We start from the raw sequence: 18,539 nt of genomic DNA, 5'->3' as shown, positions 1-18,539 counted from the left end.
ACTGTTTGCAATTCAGGTAAATTTAGGTATTTTTTTTAGCTTTTAGGGGTCTGAACCTATTTATTTTTGGTCAAAATGATTTGAACAGCTCAACAGTAGGTGCGGGAATAGGGTATCGGAGGGTTTTTACATAGAATCCAAAATAAAGGGTTAAAGAGCCATCTATGAAAAGTTCCACCCTCTGTGGTTCTATAAAGAACCCTTCTATGGCATAATATTTACACTTACAGCCTTCTCTTGGCAGTCCTATCCTGAATCTGATCATCTTCCATGTTAAGAAGAACCCACCGAGGAGGTTCTACTCAGAACTTCTTTTTATTCTAAGGGTTTCATCTAAAGCCTCGTAAAGTAACTGACTACATTACCCATAAATCTAAATCCCATTAATCATGGTTTTAGTGTAACAGTTTAGGCCAGGGCCAAAAGAGCCACGTCCATGAGGCCCCTTAAGGGCCGGGGCTGTTTTGGTCATAACATCACTACGACTACAGCTATAGTACTATAGAAGTTCAATGGTACAGTAGGGTGGTGACCAAAATTGGGTTCTAAAAATTAGAAGCAAGTACAAAATGTCAAGTACCAGGTAACCATTAAAAAAATGGCACTGAATGGCATAAAGTGATGGGAAAGATAACTAACTAACTAACTATAAATAACTAACTATAGCACACCAGTAAAATTCATTTATTAAGGGGATTCAGATACATTGATATTTTAAAATTTGTAACATGGGAACCATTTTAGTATTTCTTCCAAAATATGTTTCTTGCATAAAAATGGTTCTGAATAGAACGCCCCTTTCAAAAAGGGTTCTTCAGAAGCAAAAGGTTCTGGTGTGAACCTTAAAACTGAAGGAATAACCCTTTTGAAATTATTATTTCTAAAAGTGTATAGGAAAAACTGTATATTTACCTTTGAAAACACATGGTGCAAATCCCTAAGGGGGGTTGTTGTTTTGTGTGTTTTATGTTGTTTGTGTGGACGGTGTGCAGCATGGAGGAAAGTTGTAAATGAGAGTTCTCTTTAATAACGCTGTGTCATCATTATGCGAACCATATCGACGAGATGGCCACTGCTGTCTACTCATCTGTTTTCACCTTTCATAATGAGCACAGGAAATCAAAACCTTACACAGCAAGTACTCTCACTCTGCCTCAGGGGATAGCCTGCCACTGTACACTGTCTGTGATAGGCCATTAGATCAGCATACTGTTACGCTGTTCTGCATAGAACCAGCTTATAGGGCATAAATCATGCTCTTTGAGCTTGTGATTTCTCAAATATGTTTCATGCACAGTATGTTACATAAGCTTATGCATGCACTGGGTTTCACTGCGCGGTAATAACTATGTATTTAGGCACATAAACGCAATCTGCAAAGGTGTGTTTATGGTGATTCCACTATAAAAGCTGAGGCCTGCTATGCTCCTGTGGATGCGTGTTTGCCCGTACCATGTGACTGACCAGAGGTGAAGGGCAGGGTCAGTTTTGGTTAGTTCAGGGATGTTTTCTCACTCAATTGTTAAATATAGTCAAATACTGCACGACATCTCACTGCACGGCAATCTAAAGCCCTGCCCTTGGATGTGTTTGTGTACCTTATTACACGTGTCTGGGTGTTTTGGTGTGTGATTTTTGTTTTTTGTGTATGGATGAAGTGACAGAATGAATGCTAAAAAAGAGGAAGGGGAGACAGTAAAGCAAGTAAAAAATTAAGTACGACAGAGAGATAATGTGATATTTGTTCTAGATTGCTGCACTGTTTTTTCTCCCTCAGTAATCTACATCACATCCTCATTAGCAGACTTTATGTATCAAAGCAAAGCCATTAAGCACTATACATAGCAGGCAGTAGCCATAGTCATTATGTATAAAGTCATGTTTTATCATCTTATTTATGAGAGTTTCCACATCATTTGTTGCAGCTTTTATTTTAAAGGCTCAAACACACAAAACTGACATCAAAGAACTAATGGCAACAAAGGCCCACTGTTGCCTCGCCTTACGTCGCCTGTGTCTCAACCAAAAAGTTGCAGTCAAACACAACACAAATGACAGCTAACGACTAAATAGCATGAACATTCTGCACTTTTGTGAAAAGAATAACTCTCCATTCCAGCAGGTGGCGGCAGTCTGTATTCGTCATTCATAAAGCAAAAGTGGAAGAATTAAAGACCAATTATTATAAAACAATTATAGACCATTTCTGCTAAAGAGCTCAGTGGCTAAAAAGATTATCTTACTTAATAATACAAGCTTATTTTGATCTCACACCCTTTTGACTTTAGTCATTTGTTGGCTTTCACCCTCTGTTTCTGTTCTCGTGCACTGAGCTGAACTGCCAATCAGAGTGATTATACGCACATTCCTCAGGCTGAATCGGCTACAAGAAAAAAGCAGACATGCATCAACTAGTGCCAAAAACTAGAGTGACGGGGCGCCCACTAGCTTACCTGGTAGAGCTGACCCTTTCACCCTGAAGCTGTCCTATATAATAAAGGCATAAATGCCAAAAAGATAAAAACTAGTGAGACAGATGCTCAACAATGGCACGACATTGACTAACAGTGTCTAGGTGTGTCAGGGCCCTGACAGCCGGAGTCAGTGTACAGAAGCTAAAATAGACTCTCCAGCAGCAGAGAGAAAAAAGATGTAGCTTGTTTTATCAATTAACACCCACACAGCACAATAGGTGATCACTGTCAGATGACAGAAACGACATGCAAACTGTTGGCCAGATGTTTCCACAGAGAGATGTTAATTCAAGGTTCACAGAATATCACAGCAGTGCAGTGAGACGTGTATAGCTGAGTGATGAAAGAGACGAAGACAAGGAGTGAGATAGAGAAAGTGAGATTTGAACTGAATCCCGGGATGTAACCCCCACTGAGGCTGTGGGCCATGGTGTGAACCACACTGAGCTGCACTGTCTCTCCCTGGCAGGGACCACTTGTTGCGAATCATTAGCTTCCCAACTACTGAGAGCTTTGCCACCACTCCCTCAGGTTGTGTTGTACAGCTGAAACCCACATGGGCAATTACAGGGAGGAGCTGGCCCACCACACTCTAATTATCAGCTGTGTAACGTATAGAAAGATGGAGTTGGTGGAGTAGTACAGTGGAGCAGAGCGCAGGAACCCTGGCTACCAAACACAACAGCTTAGTTCCATTAGTGCCGCTACTGAGCCAACCTTATCCAGTTATTATGTGTGGTACATCACCATGAGGTGATGTGATTTAACATGGCAGCCAATGTGCAGGCTCTCCGACTTGGCGGAAATTTATGAAACCAGCACGTGTAAACAAAATGCTAACCATGAAATGTATGATCTCTGCTCTTTGGATGAGAAAATAAAACTTCAATTTTAAACTGAATTAGTTAAATCCAAATTTTGATTTTTTATAGTGATTTTATGTTTGTGTATGTGTTTGATGTGTTTAATTTATGCTTTATGCTGAATTCTCTGTAAAAAGAAGAAAATATGCTTAAAATCTCTCTCTCTCCTCCTCCTCCAGGGCAGATACGCTGCTGCAGATCGAGGTGTGAGGCTCTACAGTTCCCTGCCCATGCGCCCAAACCCTGACGGCAAGAGACTGCCCTCTACTGGGGTAAGACTCCTCTCTCGTAGCCCTCTCTCCCCCCTCACCCGTGCTCCCTCACCCCTTCATCTCGTTCATACCTACGTGTACAAACATGTCACATTTAACGCTTATGGATACAGTGGGAGACCTTCCCTCGTCTGCACACCCAGACTGTCCAAACACAGGAGAGGAGTGACAGTTTAGAAGCAGTGCAGAGTTTGGCTTTGATAAAGCCAATAGATGGCATTAGAAGGCAAAGTCAAAAGTTTCACACAACTACAAATGAGACTAATGTACCTTTTAACAGAGACAGCGCTGTAGACGGTGGTGGTCGTTAAATACACTGCGACATGTCAATGGAGAATTCCTCTCACTCTATTGCAGATTTCTTCCATTACACTATTTTTTCAATGTCTTTGTCATGTCCTGCGGCTGTGTCTTGTCTGAACTACATTTCCATTCCATTGCATCTGTATCTGTAAGCTTTCAGAAAACGTATCCAACGTAAATAAGCCTAAAGCTGCGTTTCTGTGATGGACTTCTGGCCTTCGCGGTACTCCCACCTGTTGTCTAATTCCTGAAATTTCTCCCAGATGTATTGTCAAGTACTGACTTTTGTCACAGATAGATTTAAGGTGAATCGATATGTGGTACTAACAATGTAATTTGGAGGGTACCTTTAAAAGTATAGCTCTTGGTACACAACCCTACTGCTCACCCCATGGGCTCTTCCCACGCTCACCCTGATCAACCTGCTCAGTCCCCCATCCTCAGACCATCTTTGGCCACTGCAAGGCTCCAAATAAAGCGCTCATCTGACTTGGTGGTTTGTGTTGTATCTGCTTGGTAGCAGAAGCATTTCGTTTCAGCTGATAGGCCAACCAGCCACCTCCTACTGTGTATGTGTTCATACAGAACGAAGTCATGCAGCAGCTCTCTTCAATCGACACTCTACTTTGGACCTGTTTCAGGTGGAAATTAAAGGAAGGGCAAATGTTGATTGAGGACAGAAATTAAAATATTTAACTTATTTTCCTTTTATTTCTAATTCTTTTGTTGTAAAGCACTTGTATCCGGGCATCAAAGTCTTATTTCTTAACTATTTTATTATATAATTGTTCGCGAGGACGCTTGGGGAAAAAAGGAAAAAGTTTATTGAAGTTTAGTGATGCAGCACTTGCAGTACTTTGACTTTGACAAAGTGCTGGAACAGTAAGTCTGCTTTGTTGGTGACACCTTTCTTTCATTTTTTCTTAATAAAAAAAAAAGAAGAAGAAATCTTTTAGTATTGTGAAAATCATAATTAGAATCTAGCTTGCCTTGCTTTTATGCATTTATGCATTTATGTAACAAAAGAGAGAAAATGAAAGAACAATAGAGCGAAAAGAGAGAATTTAATTTCATATGTCTCCTCTTTTTCATGTTTCACTCCATGCAAGTGCTTTTTGAATTATCTCTTCGCTGCTCCGGGGCTCAATGAGAGGAAGAGTGGGTGAGTGAGGGGGGAGAGAGAGAGGGGCGGGGAGTCAGACAAAGTGAAAGCTGTGTAATATTGTTGGTGCGCACCTTTTTTTTTAATTACAACAGAGATTGTATTGATGTCTCAGGCCACATGTCCTCAATCATTTATCAAGGGGGGGGAGTGCTAACAAAGCATTTCTAAGAAACCCATCCTCTCCTCAGGCCTGGAATCATACGTTATCTAAAGTGAATATTGTTAATGCTGCTCTGTGGAGAGACCCACTTACAAATCATGGGAATGAGTTCCTTGTCAGTACATGCATGAGGTAGTAAAGATATATATACGCTCTCATCTGATCCTCTTGAGCAAATAAAACTCTTCATCTGGGTCTCTGTGCAGAAATTGTTTTTGAAATGACGAGTTAAAAATGATGGATAAACATTAATGTAAGGGGAGGAAGATTTCTAAAAGGGAGAGATTTAAAGATTACATTTCTCACGCAGATTAGAATTGATCAAAAACAATACAAAAGGAGACAACATGAGCTATTTTTTCCCCTCACTCTTTGGTTTTCTGTCATTTCCTTTTGTCTGTTATTACCTGGGTGCAGCGTCTGTACAGTAGCAGACTGTAGCTACAGGCTGCGTGGAGAGAAGGAGAATATAAACCACTTAACATGCAGGAGGAAACCAGACGTTTTTCCATTGCACTTATCAGGTGCTGTGGTGAGAGCAAGTGTCAAGGTGCAGAAGGTCCCTGCAACCCCCCTCATTCTCTCCCCCCACCCCCACCCCCCAGCTCCTCTCACCCATCCTCTCTTTCCTCCCCTCTTCCTTCCCCTGCACACCCCTTTTATTTTCCCCGATCTCTATCTCTGTCTTCCCCCTTCCCCATCACCACTCACCACCCTCGGTTCAGTTAAAAGTGGGCTTGGCACTTCCGCAGCAACCCCCACCCCCCCACCCCCACCACCACCTCTTTTCTCTCTGTCAAACTAACCTCCAACTCCTGCTCTTCACCTCTATGTTTCCTGTCAAGGTGCACTGCCCACCCCCTCCCCATAACCACTGCCTGTGCCCCCGCAACCTTTTCCTTTTCTTTCTTTCAACATCCATTATGGTTTTAAATGCCTACAGTTCATTTTTTTTAAATGCTCAGTGCAGGGGGCCTGACCCCGAGTGCTCCTCTATGATCTCACCGTACCATACAAGAATTGGTGGGGGGGGCGGGTTGTTGTATTAGTGGCTTTTAGGGGAATCTCTTCCTTAAAATAGAGTGTGCTCTTTATTGCGGTGCTCTTTGATTTTTATGAATTTTTCTTTAAAATGTGCATTAGTGTGTTGGTCACAAGTGTGCAATGTCCATTAGGCAGGACAGTGTGCTTAGTGAGGGTGTTGAATGTGAGCATAGAATATAGGGCTGGGCAATAAAACTTTTTGAACAGCTAAAATTTTTAAGTAAATAAAGTAAAAAAGCTTTAACCAAGAGATGATAAGCCTAGCTTAGTATAAAGACTAGAAGCGGGGGGAAACAACGAGCCCGAGTGTATACAAAGTTCAAAAATCCACCAATCATAGATTGATTCTCAATACATTCCTTCTTGTTTGTTTAATTTTTACACAGACAGCAACCGTAAGCCTAGATTTTTGGGGGACGGAGGGGACACCACTCAAAACTTACAACATGTGATTTGTCCCCACCAAAAAAACCCCCAAAACATTAAAGTAGCAGAGGGCTTTTACTTTATTTTGACAAACTGCTATAACACAACTCATTGGCACAACAGTGTCTCCAGTAAAGCAGGTGATGGTATTATGCAACTTCAAAAGCAATTGTTGGAATCTGCCATAAAACAAAAAGAAGAAGAAGCTATGTCGCCTATGCTCGAAGCAGGAAGTTTCATGACATTTACACCAAAAATGGTGCAGAAGAGGCACAAATTGGTGCATAAAACCTCACCAGAGTGCCAGAAATTAAGCTGTTATGCTAGAAAAGAGAAACCCAAATCCCCCGCTTAAAGTCAAAGTCAACTTTATTGTCAATTCTGCTACATGTACAGGACAAAGACAACATTGAAATGCTGTTTCTCCCAGACCACTGTTTGTAAACATGCAAGTACACAAACAAAACAAAGGGAAAAAGTAGAAAAAGTAGGTAACTACTAGATAAAAGTAATAAAACTACAGTTAAGGGAGGCACATGTGAAAAGGAACAAGCACCAACTTTGAGTATAGATCAGCAGCTTCAAGTAGAGAAGTGATTTTTTTCTTATTATGCAGTGAATGATTATTGTGAGAATGGGAAGGATACTGCAAATATAATAAATACTTCAGGTATAGTGCAATACAGCTTACATATGTGTAGGTAGTGTAAATATCAACATGTCCTAAATGTTAAAAGAGAAGCTACACCGTTGACAGCAAGGAATAGTAACAGCACATACAGTAACTCCAGAAAAACTAATAATTGTCATTTTACATTGTTGTCATGGACAGAAATTTGGGGAGAGCCATGCAAGCTGTTTCTCCTGTGTCTTTATGCTAAGCTAGGCTACAATATGACCTAGGACATTGTGGGCCCCCAGGAAGTGGCCGGCTGTGAAGCCAAATTACTCAAATTTTTGAAGCATTCATGTACACTCATAAACAGATGGAACAGCTGTCAGGAGCAATATGGGGTTCAGTATCTTACCCAAAGATACTTTGGCATGTTGACAGGAGGAACTGGGGATCAAACCACCAACCTTTTGAATCGGGGATGACCTCCTAAACCACAGTCACCCTGAATTGGTGAATACACTTTTTTGAGGGTCAATGCCTCCCCAAAAAGCAGAGTTTTAGCCGTTGGGCAGATAACATTTGGAAAGTCTATAAAAGCCACATAATTAAATAATTCAACCCCCAATCAAGTTAGCAGAGCGCTGAACCGGAAGTAGCCGTCTCGTTTTATGCTTCATGCGTCACTGAGCGACTTTCATAGGAATGAGTGAGGTCCCGCCTCCAATGCTGAGTTCACTTCTCTTTATACATCAATGAGAAACACAGGCACAGGTGTGTAGAAATAGATTTTATGTCCATAATGAATTTAGGTCCTGATGTGGTAGAGGTCCACAAGCTTTACCCCTTTACACCTAGTTTTCACCTTTATTTTCCCTTAAAGGCCCACAAACAAAGTCTCTGTTTACATTAAGTGTTCCTCACTTAATTCAACTTTGTGTCTCCTTGAGGTTTTATTAACAATTTGAATGCATTTTCTTCATCATAAAACGATTGTAACTCATGGTTTACTTACTAGGAGACTTCTTTCTTTTTACCTTTTGCTGGCACATTGCTGTGTTTCTTGGCACATTACCACAAAAAAAAAAAAAAAATCAGTGAAAAAGTGCAGAATCACAAGTTTAAAGGACCTTAAAGTTTCTAATATGTATCTATTATATTCCACACTGTGTTTAGTCAAACCTATTCAACAAATGGAGACACATCTTGTGCATCATTTTGTACACATTTCCTCCAGTATCACCCCGACAGTTTAGTATCTTTGGAAACTTTAGGATATATATACTCGACTCTAACACAACACTGTGGGTTTGAACAGTGTTTGGCTGCACAGCATGATGCTGCAATAACTGACCCACTGGTGGATCACTGAGCTTTAATAGGAGAGCTCAGTTTACCTTCCAACTGCATGCGTGCATGGTGCAGTGTGTGTTTTATTGTCAGTGGCAATGAAAGTACAGTAATCTATACAATGAAATGAAATATTGAAATCCAATGAGTGTTTAAGGTGATTCACAATCACTGTCAAAGCTGCTGGGGTAGAGGTTTGCTTTAGCTCAGGTTGGATAAGGATCAGCGTTTTCTTTGCAGGGAGTCAAACTGTTTGAGCTACAGTTGTAGTTGTTGTTATTGTTGTTGTTGTTTTAGCTCCACTGCCTTGACAGTGATACACAGGGTGAAGGTTCAGAATCTGCTATAGCGCAGAGAAGACAGGATCGTTTCAGGACTCTTTCTCTTCCTCTTGCCGTCAGTTTCTCCTGGTTTCTACATCTCTCTCTCTCTCTCTCTTTTGCTTTGTCTCTCTGTGTCTTTCTCTCTCTTTTTCCGAGCTGATTTGGAGCCTTGCATAGTCAATTATGTAGGGAGTGAGAGATGGAGTGGGGGCTCCGGCTTCCATATTTTGGTGCGATATTAATATTGCATGAGCACTATTCTGTAGCGAATATCTAAGAGACTGCCTATTAAGGCAGCAGCTGGAGAAGAATGTGACAGACACACACACACACACACACACACACACACACACACACACACACACACACACACACACACACACACACACAGTACATACATACATACACAAACACACAGCCAGAGAGCAGGGGTGAATCAGTCAGGATCACGTACAGGTTGTTATAATTAGTGTTTTCCAGATTTATTTTGGTGGGATAATAAGAGTGACTCATTTTCCTGTTTAATATGTCATGTTTGTTTATCTTGACATGGCTCACATCACACCGTACAGTGAGCGTGTTTGATGTTGGTGAGAACTGAGTGATGTTCCACTGTAATTGTGCTAAGAATGGAATATTTTAACTAACCAACTGAATAAACAACAAAACAGAGACACAAAACAAATGCCGGCTGTAAAGGGGAAAAAAAAGCGTTTCCAAGATAATTGTGATATTGCAAAGCAGGAGTGATCTGATGGCAGGCTATTTATTTTCTGCTGCTGGGTGGGTATCAATGATGCATACAGCGAGTGTCAACAGTGACAGGCTCAGAAGGTCCCTTGTGATGACTGAGAGGCTCAGCGTGGACACTTGATGCTTTTTTTTGGGTACTAAGTGGCAGTGACACTGGATGGACTGTGATAGACATCTCATTTCATGCCACCACAGATTGTCAAAGAGCATCTGATTTTAGGGTGTCATGAACAAAGGCCTCATTAATACAAAATATGATAACACGTATCATTTGTTACAGTGGCTGTTATGTATTAACCTGAAACAATCAATGTAGTAGTGTGACATGGCTGAAATCATAATTATAGAATTATTAATAACATTTATTTAATATAGCTTTACTGTATGTATCACCATATGGAACATGTAGCACTGGGTGACATGGAGAAAATCAAATATCACTATATTTTTAAACAAATACCTTGATATTGATATTGCAATGATAGTTTTGGGGTGATTATTGGTGCTTTTGCAAGATATCTACACAATCAGTTTTTTTTTAATAAATAATCATCAGTATTGTGGTTATCGTGTTTAAGAAGGCAAAGTTAAATAATAGAACCCCTAGAACAGTCAGGTATCCAAAATCTCATATCATGATAGATGATACTACTACACTATTACTATACAATTACTATAAAAAAGTAAAGGCGTAGCTTAAATGTAGGTCGCAGGAAATTAAGTTTATGATGCTCAGAATTTCTTAAGGGAAGAACCCCTCTCCCTCCCCATTTCATATGTGACCCCCAAAATGTCAAAACAAAACCTACACCCTTGTAAAAAAAAGAAATCGAGAAATCATTCATTTGGACGAAACAGTTGTGTAAAATGCACAACATGATGCTGTCATCATTATGAGATGTTTCAACTGAAAGTTGATGCAAAATTATATTGAGTTGAGCCTTACAATGCAGCTACAATATGTAATTAGCAGTTGTGCTATGTCTAACCAAATGTGGATATAATCCACCCATCGGTAGTAAAATGTAAAAATGCATGACAGTCTATGGGGAAAAATGTCATAACCACCATTGTTTAGTTAATAAAAACTATTATTTTAATTTTGTGAGTCAAAAATACCCACCCTAAATGTGCTGTTTCTGCATATTGTTCAATTCTAAGTATGCCAACTATACACATAGTCACCCCCCTCCCCCTCTCATTGTCAGATCAGGTAGGCTACTGGAAATGTCCTGCACATCAAACATATACTCAACTGATGCTATTTTCCTCACAGGACTTGGACTTGCAAACATGCTGAAAAGGTTTTCCTTTGCAGGCTTTTCCCTTATGCATTGGCATTGCCAGACAGTGTCAAAAGCCCAGAAAGCCCGGCCTGGAGTCGACACAGCCAGTTAGTCCCGAGCCCAGAAGCATCACGCTGGGCCCGACGTCGAACAAGTGCTCGGTGACCTTACAGCACCAGCTGGAGTTAAAAGAAGTCTTTAAAAGGCCGATTCTCCACAGTAATATCATCGCCCATGCCTCAAAGAGTCTGGATTAAGGCCCACTTTCCCTCGCTAAAATGTAACAAATGTGTGAAAAAACATCACAGCCAAAGCCAATGCGGAGGGAACAATGGAAAGAGGAAGAGGAGAGAGAGAGAGAGAAAGCGAGAGAGGGCTAAGAACAGATAGGAGAGGCAGAAAGGAGAAAGAAAGTGAGCGAAACTCAACATCTTAACACCCCCCAAATCCCCCCTCCCTGCCAGATATATCAATGTAGTTGGCTTTCTCTGAAATTGAAATGGCAAGAGGAAAAAAAAAACTGATAAAAAAAGAAAAAAGAAACCTCTGGCTTTTTTTTTGGGGGGGGGGGGTGCTGAGAAAAAGACCTGCCATCTATGTATTAGTGCTCTGTAAATATTACATGAGCTCCACATTCGCTCAGTTGTTTGGCATTACTTCCACTGGATGGGTATATTATTTTAGAAACCATGCCTTGTTTATGGAGAGGCATGACCTACTTCCAGACACTCCTCTCTCTCTCTCTCTCTCTCTGTTTCTCTCTCTCTCTGTTTCTCTCTCTCTCTCTCTCTCTCTCTGGTATTTTTTTTCTTTCTCTACCCCCTCACCCCCTTCTCCATTTCCCTTTACCTCTCTTTCTCTCCCTCTCTTATTCACTCCCAATCTGCGAAATCTCAACTGGTTGTCCCTGCTGAACAATTACAAGGCAGAGAGACCCAAATGGAGATGTTTGTAGAAAACAACATGTGTATAATTAAGGTTTAATGAGCTCTTGTCAGGGTGGAATGTGCAATTAGATTGGTAATAAAAAATTCTGCCTGAATGCTAGTGGCAGATGCTGGATGTGGAGTCAGCATGGCAGTGAATGAAAGAACAGCGAATTATTTTGAGCCCCATTGACAGAAGTAGACGGTGCTGGATGCTGCATTTAGATTTAAATACATGGTGAGGTACCAAATACAGAAAGGAGGTTTTTTTTCCTGATGGTGCTATATTGTGTGTTTTCAAATTACTGTACTTGTGCACACCAGGTTGGTTTCTCGGGAAAACAGTTCCTAAAAAGCTAAAGTTTTGTTTTACTGAATGAAGCAAGAGAAAATCAATGAGATTTGAGTGGAAAAGGTCATAAATGTTAGAGTGCAAAAATGTAAAAGGGTGACGAGGATTCATAAAAATTCTCCAAAAGTCATTCTTAATTGAGAGCATTCAGAGGGGATATACCTCTGCCAAGGCTGCACACTCCTCTAAAACTGTTAATTTAATACGAAAGATTTATATGTTTTTTCAAATCTGAACTATGCAAGAATCACAGTTAAGTTTTTTTGGACAGGGAGGTTTGTTTGAAATTTCTAATGAATCACGACTACTAAATTATGACCATGTAGGTTCATCATGTTGCTGCACCATCTATAGTTAAAATTAAGGGTGTAGCAAAGGATTGCTCATAAAATGACTGAATCGATTAAGCGGTTATCTAAATAATTGCAGAATAACTGTTTTTGGCTCTGAAATGTCATCAGAATTTGCATGTTTGCTTGATTATGCATAATCTAAGTTTTAGCAATGGTAAAGTCTTTCAAAATGGGCACATAGTGATTCTACCTTTCAAAGCTAAGCAGCTCTTCCTTAGCTGACGGCTGAGCTTTTCAAGAAATTTGATAGAAATATGGTAATTTTTCAGATATCCAGGAAACTTAACAGACAGGCCAGCCTGGTATCCGTAAATGAAGTCCATATTGGACAATTCTTCACTTCATGATTCATGTCCAATGCCAATTTTCACTGCTTATTGGGTTGGGTACCATTCACACTTGAACAGGTACTGGTAGCTGGAATTCGATACAGGCACCCAGTGGTACGCAGTGTACATAATGGTGTTAATCTCTCTGTAATAACAAATTAATTATTTTTTCCCATTACAAATAATGCAGCAAACTACAGTATCTGAGTCCAGTTTTGAAAAGTGTAGCCACACTTGCGACTGACTGGCACCAAGCTGCCGAGGTGTGCATGACTACAGGATGTCGTCTCAGTCTCTCTCACCCAGTTGTGCTCTTTCACCTTATTGATGAAGCGTTTATTGCTACTCTGTGGTACCGACGTAATACGGTTAAGACCCTCAGAAGTACCAATTTTGGTACCCAACCCCCAGTTGCATTACCAGTTGCGTACCCCAGTTGCCATGTGAAGATACTGTAAAACACCAGGGACCAAATGCCTAAAGCTCTTTAGAAAACCTTGCTTAACTGGAGTCTTGCAGAATAATCCAATAATGATGTTTTTGTGTTGTGATAATGTTAGACAGACAATCAGAACTGAAAACATAACCACTGTGGTGACAAATATGCAAATAAAAGAATTTGTTGAATAATATCAGACCTCATTTGCTCTCAAATCGCTGCTTGGCATTTCTTTCTAGGTCTGTGCTTTTTCTGTCTCAGACACTCACTATTTTAGGGAAGGACACTTCTCCACCAGCCCCTGTGTCTTTTTAAATAAGGCACTTGTGAGGAGAAAAAAACAGGTATCTTGCTGCTCTCTTTTTCCACTCTATTCCTTTTTTGTGACAGTCTTTCTCTCTTGGTGAAATTGCCGCTTGTGGGTCTGGTGGAGAAGATCCGCGCACACAAAAATCGTGTTTGGCTCTTTCTGAATTACTTGACTAGACCCTGAAAGAGAGGGCCCTTTGTTGGCTTCCTCCGGGACTGCCCTTGAAAGGCTCCTATTGTGTGGTAAGCACTATGATATAATGCGAGTGGATTTAATAGATTTAATGGAACATGCAGACATGGTTCTCAAGCCCTCATGTGATGAGAAGCAGCCTGTTTTTTAAGAGATCAGAACCACGTCTTATAGAAATGAAATGACATGTCAATGTCGCGTTGCTCCAGAAGCATGTTGATTTTATGTTAGATATTCTTGATTGTTTGCTGCAAAGGGAATCCATTGCATTCACTGTTTCAGCATCTCGTGTTTGAGTTCTTTTCAGATTTCTGTGTTGCTTCATTATCAGTTTCTATGTTCCACCTGAGTTGTGTTGGAAGTCAAGGTTAGGCAGAGTGAGGGGAGTTGAATGTCAGTGATGTGTTAGCTTTGTTTTCATTGTGTTAACAGGAGCACAATGGTACGATTGTGTGGCCATCTGAAACCCTACACCTACCCAGAGCTTTCGGGGGTCAGAGGTGGGGGAGATGTGTGTGCCTTTAGCTCGACGAACCATGCGTTTTGAAAGACCCAGAAACCAAACAGTAATCCAAGCGGCATACCATCAAAACCATTCTGCTTTGCCAACTCGCTCACATACCAAATCTGCTTGTAAAATGCTCTCATTTTCCAGATATAAATGATACTTTTTTTCCCCTCCCCATGTTGCTTTGTAATCGGCCTCATTATTTTAAGGTGCCATTTGAGGAGTGGCCCGCCTCTCCAAACCCCTCAGTGTGATGGACAAGACCATAAAGCAGAGCAATAAACCTGAGATGAATGTTATATCTTAACACTGATAGAGGCAATTAAGTCCATCATAAGCGAGAGAGGGAACACTCTTCTCTGGGGACTCATTCACTTGCATGGTTTAACATGATTCCCTGCTAAATCCCTTATTTTATTTCTCCTCTCAGCTCACAGCTTACAGTCGAGCACAAATTGAGCTGATGTGTTTTTTTCACACAATTTGGTCTTTCTGTCTGATCTGCCCTTTTCTGTCTGTCGTCATGTGTCTCTCTCGCGCGCGCGCGCTATCTCTCCCTCCTCTCTCGCTCGCCTCCCTATTTCGCTGTATTTGTCATGGTAATGTAAAAAATCTCAGCTGCTCCAATTCATTTCGTGCTCTTTCAGTCGAGAAAGAAGGGCAATTCTGTTTTTCCTCACTAGTTTCTGTGTGTTGAGGTTTGAAGGTAATGAAGACCATATTTCATCTGCATGGAGTTATATGACTGGGCGTGGCTGAGCAGGTCTGTTATGGGAAAATAAATATTATGGAAGGTCTAACTTTGTTATCTTTATCTCGCTGGGATCAATGTGTGTATTATTGGACAGGATACATTACACAAACACGCCGGCACGCATGCAATGTGCACACATTCAGAGCCAAGAACTTAAGTTGTCTATGAAGCATGCAAACATGCGCACACATGAGGAACACATAAAGGTGAAATACACATGCAGATAGATAACCACAAATACACGCGGGCAATCCATATCTACTCTACACCACACCATCCCCCCATAGTGTGTGCTGTGGTTATGTCTGTATGTACGTGTGCCTTCATCTTTGTGTGTGTGTGTGTGTGTGTGTGTGTGTGTGTGTGTGTGTGTGCATGCGTGCCTGCCAGCCAGTCACTGAACGCTCTAATGACCACAGTCCTGACACAGGTATTTTGACTGCTGCCTCTTTCCATCGGCACATTGACTGACGTGCGATTAGTTACGCTGGGGTGAAAAACTAGGGAGGCGCACACTGTAACCATGAAAAGAGACTAGAAGGAGGGTTAAGTTCTGCTCTCTCCATCTCTCCTGCCTCATCTTTCTTTAAATCTAAAACATCCCTGGCCGCAGTTGCCGGTTGTGTGATTTGGTATTCAGTACGTACAGTAAAAGCGCAGCTTGGCTCACAACGACCTTATGAGAAAAGCTTCTCGTGTAGATCAATGCAGGTTAGCAACGCTGTAGCACAGAATGCAAAGTGACTGTTGTAGTAGGAATATAGAGTTGATACAAAAATGATCTAAAAAGCTTTTTTTGTAAGTAGGGATGCATGTCACGGTTACTGACCTCGATAAGTGGATGCTGAATTGAGCAGACAGATCCACATAAATGCAGTTAATTTGTCTATGTCCTAAAATTCACTATTTTTGTTATATATTGCAAATAATTTAGTCACAGCGGCAGTGGCATCACCAAGAGGTGGCCAGGGGGGCTTCAGCCACCCTGAGACAATCACTGGCCCTCCTGGCAACAATAATGGCAAATGGAGACCTCTGTGTGGTGGTTCAGGCTGTCCTCACGCATTGCGATCTTGTAACGAATGCACTCACAGGTGTAAAGAGGGAAATAGTATAATGATCAAAAGTTCACTCACGAGGCAGGTTTCAGTGGTGAGTTGGTCAAACAAAGCAAGACTTTCTCCCAGGAGACCGGTGATTGCGTCTCCAAGTGAACTCATGTACCTCAAGTTATTTTGAAGTACATCATAACCAGGTGTCATTTCCTAAACCTAAACCTAACCTATGCAACTTTACGTTAAGTATGCAATGTCATTCATGGGCTACTGATTTGTTAGATATCATATGAATTGCAGTATGAAGATACATTGGATGGTTTTAAACTTCATTTTTTGTTCCCAGTAAATGTTTTCTTCCTTTCAATTAATGCACTCCCTTAAATTAAAGTTGTATTATTAGTTGCTGTATTTTGTATATTTGACAACTTGCCTTTTTGGAGACGAATGAATCGCCTTACATAAAGATACATAACACATTAAAAACAGGATTGTTGTGGAACTCAAAACCATATTAGTCTATGCATATCAGATAACAGGTAACATTAGCTGTAAAATAGGAAACCAAAGTATATCAATGTGTGATTCCTTAACTCTCATACTGACGTAGTTTTCAACCAGCCTATATAATGCAACAGCACACTCGAATTACTGAAATTCAGTTATAGCATTTGGTTTTGGTGCCACCCCAAGGTTTTCTGTGGCCCCATCTGGCTGCCCCTATGAAAACTTTGGGGTGCCACTGCACAGCAGGTGACTCAGTTTTTAGTTCCTCCACATGCATAGTGCATGATAATGTCTCACTTATTCCAATGAGTTCCACATTGTGAGGTTATACAGATTGTAAGTTTGAGAAAAGAGCTATCCAGTCTGTAGCCAGTATATACGCAGAGCATGCTGTGTAGCATAAAAACACCAAGTAGATGTTATATAATTGTATAATTACATATATATGCATATAATTGAAATAATGGTAATAGAAAAAAAGTAAAACAACAACAACCCAAAAACATTGCATCAGTGCATCAGATCAACAATACAAGTCAATATTGTCCTAATTACTTCTGCTGTCATAATTTAGAGTACAAACAAATGCTGAATCATATTTCTTCCCACTTTTATATCTGCTATAATTTTGTAAAGAAAACTTATTCTATAATGTATTATAAGTTTTGAGATGCCACTATAGATGTGAGTTCTTGTCTGAAGCCTTTGGAAAGCTACATTTCTGATATGCTGTGTTCCAGTCAACAGTTGTTTTATAACCTCTATGACTGTGGTGCACTTCCTGCATCAAACTGACATTGGTTTGGCTTTACGCAAACACAAAGCTATTTATAGCATCTCTCCCACTTTATTTTCTCCCTCCCATTCTCTCCCTCTCATGTATTTGCATTTCTGCTATGCAAACAGGAGTCTGGTGTCAAGTGCGTCAGTTGTGCAGGCCGTACGTGTCCCTTTTCTCTCTCAAGCCTCAATCTATCTCAAAATTTGTCTCCTTCGTTCCCTCGCTCGACACGACTCCCCTCTCCTCCATCTCACTGTAGCTTTCCACCTCTCTCTCACCTTCACCCTCTCCTCCCTCCCCGCTGCACCCTCTCTCTCTCTCTGTCTGTGTTTTCCTTTGCTCAATTGTTTTGCTGTAGATTTGACCGCTATGATTAATGACCTCAAAGCCTCAGGAAAGCAAACAGAGAGAGACACGACAAGCTCGCCCTTCCCTTACAAACCTCCCTTTTTCTCATATGTCAACTGCTCGTGTGTTGGCACTGAGCATGTTATGACTTCTGGAAAAAAAAAAAAAAGAAAAAGATCTACATAATATGAGTCAGATTACACGAGAGGAAGATTTTATATGCACACATTTTTTATCTGATTTCTGCAGACAACAACCGCCACCTGGCAGACAGAACAGCTTTTCCAGACCATTGCTGTTCAGCTACATGCATGATTAATTTGCTCTCAGTGCATTTTTAATGTAGTTTATTTGACTTCTCAGATATTTGTATGCATTTTGTTACCATGAATCTCAACACAAGTGCGTGTCCAGCTTTCAACATTTGTTATCAACATTTCAGAGCTTTCTTCATCCTCTATATGTTCAAAATGTCCATGGATGAAGTGAAACTCTTGCTCTGAGGTCAAATTAGTCACACATCGAGGTTTGCCTTCAGGTTCTTGCTCAAGGACATTTCAGAATTTGGCTACTCTTAGATAACAAAGATGACAGTGTGACTCTATAACAAGAACATTAACAGATTTTAAAACCATTATTCAACTTTTCTCCCA

At 40.7% G+C, this 18,539-nt stretch overlaps 1 protein-coding gene across 4 annotated transcripts in view; it reads left to right on the top strand.

Annotated features, from left to right (window-relative positions):
- tox2 (TOX high mobility group box family member 2) overlaps positions 1-18,539 on the top strand; it is a 145,978-nt gene that overhangs the window by 61,873 nt on the left and 65,566 nt on the right. For all 4 annotated transcript variants that reach the window (XM_088088705.1, XM_088088699.1, XM_042505450.2 and 1 more), the window contains exon 2: positions 3,517-3,609. In XM_088088705.1, coding sequence (XP_087944831.1) covers positions 3,568-3,609 — 42 coding nt within the window. In that variant the 5' untranslated portion in view covers positions 3,517-3,567. The remainder of the gene's footprint in view (positions 1-3,516; positions 3,610-18,539) is intronic.

This window comes from Plectropomus leopardus, chromosome 2 (genome assembly GCF_026936395.1).
Source record: "Plectropomus leopardus strain MGB_pleo_1.0 chromosome 2, ASM2693639v1, whole genome shotgun sequence".
Taxonomy (NCBI): domain Eukaryota; kingdom Metazoa; phylum Chordata; class Actinopteri; order Perciformes; family Serranidae; genus Plectropomus; species Plectropomus leopardus.
This window is presented reverse-complemented; position numbering and strand designations above follow the sequence as displayed.